Below are 9,169 nucleotides of genomic sequence, written 5' to 3' on the forward strand. Positions count from 1 at the left end.
ACTTCTGTCTATGTGATGTTATTTCGTATTATTTCTTAATCTCCAATTAATCTTTAATCCAAACTGCCTACCAAACTGTCTACCACATAAAAAAAATGATGGGCAATAATGAAAGTTTACAAAACCAAATTTTGTTGTTTTTCATCGAAACCTCAGCTACAAGTAATTTTAGCATATATTTAATATTAAAAAATAAAAAATAAAATACCTCTCTTTCTATTCTCACTCTCATGTTCTCTCCCTCTCTCATTCCCTTTTTCAAAAATAAAAATAAAATATATTCACAGACACAAAGTGTGTAAGCATATGCTAGTAACGATTTAATCAAATGTATCAACCGAAAGGTCTTATCGTGAAAGGATTGTCTTTTAGGATTACAACCAACAAGGGCTAGATTTAAAACTGAAAAACCAGCCGCCCTAATCATGACCAACCGGGAAGTTTCACAACTTACAATAGCACTAATGCTAAGAAGACTAAATTTAGAAATAAAATTTGCAAACTAAATAAAGTCTCGGCAATAAGTAATAAACCAATCATCAACTTTCATATTTTTAGTTTCCAAAATTTTGTCTACAAACTTAGCTTCCCTAGCATGCAATATGAACTCAAAAAATTGGTTCACCAAGAAAAACATATATCAGAAAATTGCAAAGTTGCAACATTAGCAGCGTTAAAGAAACGCAAAAGTTGAATTCGACCTATTTAAAAGGGTATAAAGTAACAGCAATGTAGAGGTTTTAAAAGCCATTCAATCATGCGAGAAGTCTCACATCAATTTCCTGATAAGCAAAAATAAGTTCTGATCAATCTTAAACTTAGTACAACTCGAAGGATCTCCTTTCAGCATCATCTGAAGCCCACCAAATGAAGCGTATACCTCCCTGAAGCCAATCACATAAACCCAGTCAAAATGCATGTTAGGAAGATGACCGCAAGGCCGTTAAACGATCAAAACAAATTCATCTCTTTTTAGTCTCACAATTTGTAAGAGGACAGCAATATACCAGAGATCAAATGGATCTCGACCTAAATGTGATTTTTAAAACAAGAGCGCTACTTGCATATATCATAAGCAATCCCTAAATGATATCCAAAAAAATGAACCCCCACTAAACCAGACACACGTCAGTAACGTTCACTCTGCGTAAGTGAGAGTGTGTCTGTGCGTGTATGTTGAGTCATGAGCTCAACTTGCAAACAAGAAACTTCAAAGGTTGCAAGAAAAGATAGTTTGAACAATATGTCACGTACACTTTGACCTCAGTCTTTGAACCTTCATCTGAAGCCTTGGGGTTTCCTTTTGAAGATTCTGAACTTGCTGTTGACATTTTGTACAGCAATCCATGCATAATATATTCAAATTTGTCAGCAAGAGATTTCTGCTCAACCTGCCAAAAGGTAGCAGTATTCAGGAATACGCTCAAAAGGAGTAATTTTAACACAATATACAAAATGGAACAGGATATTATTCTTACTCGTCTTCTCTACTGACAGAGATCATGTGAAAGAGAATCAGACATGAACATGTCAATGGAATGTTTTACTATAAACCGTCAACTTTGTATACTACAAGCCATTTGAAATTTTACTGGTACTAGTCTATTCTGCCCTTTGCTTCCCTTACTGAAACATGTGAAGACACATGCACATGTGCCCAGTTTTCAATCTACCAACCCACGAGATTGCATCAGAGTTCAAATTTCGGAGGTCAAAATATTAGTACGAGGAGAGGAAAAATCCTACCAATTCTCAAAGTTATAATTTATTTCCACTTCAAAAGGAACATCATGCAAAGTAGAGTACCTGCCCACGTTTTCCAGTAACAGGTGCTCCGCTCCACTCAAGTGTGGGAGACAGCACCATCAAGAACTTCTCCTTTACATGCATAGGATATATTTCCGTATTCACATCTAGGAGCAGCAACACATCATGCTTCTCACTCTGTGCTACAATCCGGGAAACTAAAGAAACACATATCAAAATTAAGCAGAGCACCAAAGAGCATTAGAATATTTTTCAGACAAGTCGAAAGCTTTATAGATCATGCCATTGCCAAGCCAACCTAACAGTGTGAAAAGGCGTTTTCCAATAATGTGGGGCAATTAATTACGTGAGGGAAATGTCCAAACCCCAAAGGATTGACCGTTAAAAAGAGCGGAGAAGAAATTTCGAAATATTTACAAATAGCAAAATTCATTCTAGTAAATCAATTAACAAACAGAACTGAATTCTCATTTTTTATGTTGCTTTGAATATAGACCTCAGTTCAGTTCATTGAAGTATAAACACAATAGAAATCAATTCTACGATGCGTAAAAAAGAAATACAATGTCCACACACACATTTAACAACAACGAGACTCGAGTAATGCATATGAGGACCATGATTATGCAAAAGAGGATTAGATGGAAATAAATTTCAGAAGCAGATAAATGCATCTGGTGAAGATTGGAAAAACTGAATGAAATTGTCTGGCACTGGCAAGTGGCAATGACGAGAGAGAGAGAGAGGCAAACCTTTGTCAAATTTTTTGCCATCTGGGTCCACTTTCTCAATGCTAAATATATCATCAAACAGGAAATCAACCATTCTTACCCAAGTTTGTCAAAGTTAGACCTACACAATCATGAAATAAAATGAAATTAAAGCCTCATAAAACAGTAAAAAGAATGATAAGTTGAAGCTACCTAAAAAATGCACAAAAGTGGCTCTGGGTTTCTCCTAAAATTCAAATCCCAGTTGCAGAAACACAAAAGCATCTAAATTCAAGCAACTCCAAACCACAAGCAACAACTAACAAAAACCCATATGGAATGGAAGAAAGTTACCCAAAAACACAGACCCTTTTCTGAAACTATTCAAGTGAGAGAGACAGAGAAAGAACCCACAAAATTAAATGCAGAGAGAGAGAGAGAGAGAGAGGTAGTTAGGTTAGGGTTACCGAGCTCAGAGATGGAGAGGACGAGCGGGCTGGGAGTGAGAAGCCGCTGAGGAAGAATTAGGCGTTGGGCGGGAGAGAGAGAGGAGAGCGCGAGATGTACTTAGGGCTTCTTCCTTATTTATTTATGTACCCGGCCCAGACCAAAACGATTCGTTTTGCCACTTTATTAGTTGGCCACTCGGCTCCTTCACCTCCACCTCCACCTCCACCTCCACCACCACCACCAGCCCCACTAGAACGAACCCCTTTCTTTCGAGACCGTTGTCCGCTGACTCCTCACGCGCTCCGACCTTTCATCAAACATCTTCACCTCAGCGCCCTCTCTCTCTCTCTCTCTCTCTCTCTCTCTCTCTCTCTCCCTCCCCAGAAATCCATGTTGCAAAGGTCAATTCTGCAGATTGCATCTTGTCGTGGACTTAGAAGAAGGATTCCGAGGCCGATTACAAGGGAATTCTCTGCCGTAGCGTCCAGAACTTCTTCCCACCATCCTGGTGGTGCACCCAATCCGCCGCAGCCGGGAAAAGGCGGTTCCAGTGCCAAAATTTTCCTCGGAAGCGCTGCTGTTGGTGCTGGGTTTGTGGCAGCTTACAAAACCGGGTATCTAGACCCAATTTTCGGTGCGAAAGAGAAGAGTGATTCGGTTAAGGATGCCGCCATTGGTTTCGAGGATCACAAACATGTAGGAGAAGAAAAACATGATGAAGAAAGAACTGGCATTGCTGAGGAGAAGGTGGAAACGCAGTCGGATGTTCCCAATGTGGAGGGTTTGAGTAGAATTAATGGCGAAAACCCGCAGTCTCAGGTGGCTGATGGTAATAAACCGGAGAGTGACATAGCAAGTGAGAAAGGTTTGCCTGAGTATTCCCAAAATGCGAATCTTGGGTCATCATCTGAAGGGAATGTAGACGTGAAGAGTGTAGAGGAAGAAACAAGTGTGGAGAAAAATGAGGTGATACAAACACCGCGAGTGGTTTCCCAGACCAATGCAGATCAGCAAGAAAATGAGGTGAAGACACCGCCACCACAACACAATTTCACAGAAGACAAGGCAGAGGTAGTTCTCATTTGGGTTCCTTTTAATAATTTCAAGTACTTGTGGATAGTGAATGCTAATAGTTTAGGCTGCAATTATCAATGCAACATGATATATCACAAGAGTTATGAGTAAAAACAATTTGTCAATTGGACATTAACATTGAAGAGAGCTTATTTGAATGGGCTTTAAATGAAGTTGCTTTTGGCGAAACTTTGTTTTTACTGGTTGCATTAGGTGTTGGTGAAGAGCCATCTCAGGTTCTCTCCTCAAGGCATATCATCTGAAGGATGAGGCCAACGAAAACATCAAATTTATTAATAGCCAGGATGGTAATGAATACAATAGCTTTCCTAATGAAAAAGAGGTAATTATAAGCAATTTGTGTTCGTCGTTTGATGCATATTGATGTTACAATATTAAAAGGGAATGTCCAATTGTACTCTCTGAATTCTGGTTCTTTAAATTAATAGGCGCTCGATGTAATCAAAGGGCTAAACGATGCTTACGTATCCAAAGGTGGAAAGTTAGTTCTTGACTTCTTACAAGCCATTCATACCGCAGAGAAAAGTCAAGCGGAGTTAGATGCTCGTGTTTTTTCAGAAGAAAAGAGAAAGTTAAAGGTTTCTACTATTACTTACCAAATTTATGGTTCGCTTTTCTTTATAAGATTGACTAGATTGTCGTGGGGAGCTCCGTACTTTTCATAAATTTACAAGAATTTATGGCTCACTTTCGTTTATAAAATGGACTAGAGTATTGCGGGGAGTTCTGTACTATTCATAAATTTGACTACCTAGCTCACCACAGGAGAAGTATGAAAAGGAACAAAAGGATGCTGGGGCCAGGGAACTGATGCTTGCAGAAGAGGCAGCAATGCTAGACAAGGTTCAAGAGCTCTCTCATATATCTTATTTGTTTTATTTTCAATAGACTATCTTCATGTTGCTTTCTCATTTGGAGCCTTGACTGGGAGGATACCTTGTATAAACTGTGTCTCCATGAGTTGTTAATTATTGACAGACATTTTGCATCACATTTTTTATTCCCTCAAGGGTATTTTGCACCCGCTTGGGAATAAGTCCTTGGTGTATTATTAAGAATTTTGAACTATGAAGTATTAGTATTTCAATACAGACTCAAAAAGTTTGGAGTACTACAATAATTCCATGCAAGACGAAATGGCCATTCATGTTGACCTGTTTAACTAGTCATTCCATTGTTTCACTAGCACAAAGGAGTCTTTTGTCTTCTTGTGAAGAGTCTAGTCTCTTATTTACTGTACTTATCTCATATGCAAGGAAAAGATGCATATTTTTGGCCTAGAAAATGATCATTTCTTTGCATGAAACCTTTAGGAGGACACGTATCCTGTTGGAATACTTGTAGTGTAAAGCATGAGGAGTGGAGATAGGTAACCTGCATAGCACATGCATGTGCACAGAGTCGCATGTATTCTTGGCCACCCCCAGACCTAGTAATCCTGATTATTCAGGACCTACAAATAACTTTTGTTTAATTCAATATAGCTACTGTTCGTACTTTTTATTTTTATTTTTATTTTTATATAGGGAAATTTATAGTTTTTTCTTATTTTTTTTTCTGATGCTTTTGAGGAATTAAAGAGAGAAAGGGAAAAAGCAGCTGCTGCACTCAAGTCACTTCAAGAAAAACTTGAAGAGACATATAAGACAGAACTTGAGCACAAGGTGCACAATTGCTTTGGTGCTGTCATTTTTTTTATTTTATTATATCTTTTTGTCTTTATGGTGCATCAGCATATTATGACTGGTAGATTGAAATTGATTTTTTGAAGTAAATGCAGGAAAGTGATGCAGAGATGAAGTTTAAAAAGGTTGAGGAATTAGCAAAAGCAGGATTGGCAGCAGCAATTGCAAGAGAGAAGACATCCCAAATTGAGAAAATGGCCGAAGCAAATCTTCATGTAAGATTACTACTCAAGTCACCGTAGGATAGATCAAAACACCTAAATGTGGATTTATGGTCCTAATTTTGTGTTTATTTGTATTTGAACTGTCTGAAAAGGACAAAGTTTTAATGAAGATTGTAACTCTGATTTTTTTTGAGAGAATTTGAATCCAGAAATTTTTTTTGTTGCCTACAACAATTGCTTGTAAAGTACTGCTCAGAAAATGAACTCAGTTCACCCATGTCAGTGCTTACTTGAAGTTTGTATTTTAGGAAAGGAACAAAAACAATTAGGGGGAAGTGTAATAGATGCCGGCACACAATTTTTTTTTACAGAAGATCCCTTTTTCCTTTGTCAAAAAAAATGAAATGCAACTCCAATTTTGCTGGCCGCAAATTTGTTGGTGTAAAATGCTCTAGCTATTTATGCATATGCATCAAATTTTTGGTCCCTTTTTTTCTATACCATAAGCTTATCTTGAGGGCTGAAAATTCATAAAAGAATTAGTAAATGAACTCAGACCTAATGGTCCCCGTATGATCCTTTCAGAGGATTAAGGCATGCAGGTTTCAATTTTATACAACTTTGAGTTCGTAACTGATGCATCTAGCTTAAATATTCATAGTGCTAATGTGTGTATGAATGCCTCTAATTAGTGATTGACGACTTCGTGCACTACAAAATCTGATGTTTAGGTTCTTTTTGTAGATAAATGCCTTGTGTGTGGCATTCTATGCAAGATCTGAAGAAGCTCGTCAGACTCACTCTGCTCACAATTTTCCTTTGGTAATTATTATATTATTTTTCCTGCTTCCTTTTTATTTATTTAGAAGAGAACATATTTTATTCATACCGTCATCAGGGATTCTTCAAGCCCTTAAGTTTTATCTGTCAATGATATGTGTTGTGATTGTGGGTATTGCGGGGAGCACTCGCACTAGATGATGCACCTTCAAGGGATTACCAATCGAGAGAGAAATAGAGGCTCAGCAAACTTATCTTGAAGGTATTGATAAAGATTCAATTTTGGATGTTGTCCTATCATCCTTCCTGAAGAAACTCGAAGAAATGCCACAGATACCTTATTGCAATTGAATCAGAAGGTTAGTAGGTATTTTCTTACTTTTCCACGTATTTCCTAGAGGAGATCATTACCCTTATGATCAATTGTCAAATCTTATCACCCTTTCGTAACCGTTTTCTATTAAAGACTGACCATAACTGTTTATATAGTTGATGGAAGGAATTATTTTCTTCCTGGAAAGTTTGATTGCACAACAATGACCTGCTATTAATTCATTGCATGTCTAAGTTTTTTTGACATAAAGATTGTTAAAATTATGCTCAAGTGTTGCCTTATAAGTCATACATCGTTTTAGAGCAACAGGCTACAGATGCATAGCATCTTAAGTTACTAACCCACGAAAGATGACTGGTCAGACTTTCAGGTTGAATTGCTTTATAAATATGCATTCAAAACTGTTGATGAGATATTATCTACTAAATTCTTTGTTTATTAGCAAGGATTTTGAGGAAATTCCCCCGTCTGCCATTTTTAAGACATGACTTTTGGACTTATCTAGGCTGATATTGTTAAAGTTTTGTTGTAGACTAGGATCTTTTTAATCTATTGCCTATAAACTGTTTTATAAAGTTGACCAAAATGCATCATTTCTTATACCCTGAATGTTTGACGAAGTCATGCCTTGTTTCTAATATATTTTTTGGTTGTGAAGATATGTAAGACTAAAATTTACTATGCTTTATTGAGGATGCATCGACTAAACTTTTCAAATAATTCTTAAATGTTTGTTCAGTCACCTGAGTTCCATTTTTTTTTAAGATTGTAAATTTGTCTTGGCTCTTTCCTTGGTAAATGCATAAAGGTACAGGTTCAGTATGAGCAATATCCTGACTTAGTGAAAATCTATATGAAAAATGGATGAGATATTAATTGAAGTTGCTGATACATGAGTTCTCGGCATTTTTAGTATGACCTATGAAGTTCTATGAACTGAAAATAGTTGAGTGCTTCAAGTTCTGATTAGTGAATTCTGGAAATCATAGTATGGATGGGTTACACCTAGCGCTGTATTTGTTAAACTTAACTCTTGGTGCAGTTTGATGCCTTGAAAGGGACAGTACGGCACCTCAGCTTAATTCCTCTTGGTGGTGGTGGCATTTTGGCGCATTCCTTGGCACATATTGCATCCTGGTTGAGGGGTTTAATTCCTCTTGGTGGTGGTGGCATTTTGGCGCATTCCTTGGCACATATTGCATCCTGGTTGAAGGTAAGTAGATATGAGGTCTGGGTTTCCGTTCTAAATCCACTAGGAATGTGGTATAAATCAACTTATTGGAGTGCTTGTTGTACTTGTCCTTGGGATTTTGTGTAGGTGAAGGAAGATGACCACTCTGGGGACGGAATTGAATCCATCATCAACAAAGTGGAGTACTACCTTGCTGAAGGAAAGATAGCCGAAGCAGCAGAGGCATTTGAAGAAGGAGTGAAAGGCACCCAAGCAACGGAAGTAGTGGGTGAATGGGTGAAGCGTGCTAGGAATAGGGCTATCACAGACCAAGCTCTCACACTCCTCCAATCTTATGCTACTTCTATCAGCGTTACGCAAAGTCCATTTCTTCACTACACATACAGAGCCTACCATATTAAACTGGAGGGGCTAGCGCTTTGAGAGATACGTAAAATGTTTTTTGATCTAGTGTTGTAGCTCTCGATAATTGTCTAAACAAACGAATCATCCAGTTCGATGTGTTACGTGCAGAAAGAGTGAAAATGTGAGTTCTTTTCAGGCAGGCTCACTGCCATGGGAAGTATCCGGATCATCCCTTTGAGTGGCATTTTGTTTCAGTTGCTACAAAGTTTTGCATATAATGGAATGATATCAGTGCTTCAGGACACTATTCAAACAGAAGCGACCAAGTTTTTGAGTAGCCATGCTATTCGTTATTTATTTGTATATACTGAATTTGTTACCATTTGGTATTAACTAAGCGGCTGTTTGATAATATTTTTGTTTTCAAATTTTTGTTTTTGTTTTTTTCAAACTTAAAATTCTTGCTAATTATTTTTAGTTTTTAGTTTTCATTTAAAAAAAAAAAAAAAACTTATAGTAGTTACCATACGAGTTTTCAATTTTTAAAAAAAATGAGAAACTAAAAGCGAAATTATTATCAAATGGCTCTTACAAACAATGGTCATCAAACGAGTTCTAAATTTTTGCATGCATAGCAAAGTACTTTG

At 37.3% G+C, this 9,169-nt stretch overlaps 2 protein-coding genes across 3 annotated transcripts; one reads left to right on the forward strand and one right to left on the reverse strand.

Annotated features, from left to right (window-relative positions):
- Nucleotides 1-603: 603 nt before the first annotated feature.
- On the reverse strand, nt 604-3,077 carry LOC103959268 (DNA-directed RNA polymerases II and V subunit 8A). 2 transcript variants are annotated; one of them, XM_009371620.3, is made up of 5 exons: nt 2,945-3,077; nt 2,520-2,619; nt 1,807-1,964; nt 1,255-1,391; nt 604-884 (listed from the first exon to the last, which is right to left on the reverse strand). In XM_009371620.3, the coding sequence occupies exons 2-5, from the start codon at nt 2,590-2,592 to the stop codon at nt 770-772; spliced, it is 483 nt and encodes a 160-aa protein (XP_009369895.1). In that variant the 5' UTR covers nt 2,593-2,619; nt 2,945-3,077; the 3' UTR covers nt 604-769. The 2 variants fall into 2 exon arrangements, with proteins under 2 accessions (XP_009369895.1, XP_048437882.1); XM_048581925.1 differs by having other exon boundaries at nt 2,832-2,945.
- On the forward strand, nt 3,039-8,840 carry LOC103959267 (MICOS complex subunit MIC60-like). Its single transcript, XM_048581926.1, is given in 11 exon segments — nt 3,039-3,998; nt 4,451-4,600; nt 4,788-4,865; nt 5,594-5,686; nt 5,803-5,922; nt 6,616-6,683; nt 6,823-6,854; nt 6,857-6,949; nt 6,952-7,010; nt 8,028-8,127; nt 8,302-8,840. Coding segments are annotated over 11 exon segments (2,052 nt in total). The 3' UTR covers nt 8,601-8,840.
- The last annotated feature ends 329 nt before the right edge of the window (nt 8,841-9,169 follow it).

The sequence above is a fragment of a genome, unplaced genomic scaffold, assembly GCF_019419815.1.
Source record: "Pyrus x bretschneideri cultivar Hongxiangsu unplaced genomic scaffold, Pyrus_bretschneideri_v1 Contig18, whole genome shotgun sequence".
Lineage (NCBI taxonomy): Eukaryota > Viridiplantae > Streptophyta > Magnoliopsida > Rosales > Rosaceae > Pyrus > Pyrus x bretschneideri.

Bases quoted from the DNA above. Each gene is read 5' to 3' on its own strand.
- LOC103959268 (XM_009371620.3), bottom strand. From the start codon at position 2,592: ATGGTTGATTTCCTGTTTGATGATATATTTAGCATTGAGAAAGTGGAC. The intron at 1,965-2,519 runs GTTTGCCTCTCT...GTGTTTCTTTAG, and splicing joins TGGCAAAAAATTTGACAAAG to TTTCCCGGATTGTAGCACAG. The intron at 885-1,254 runs GTACGTGACATA...GATTGGCTTCAG, and splicing joins TCAAAGACTGAGGTCAAAGT to GGAGGTATACGCTTCATTTG.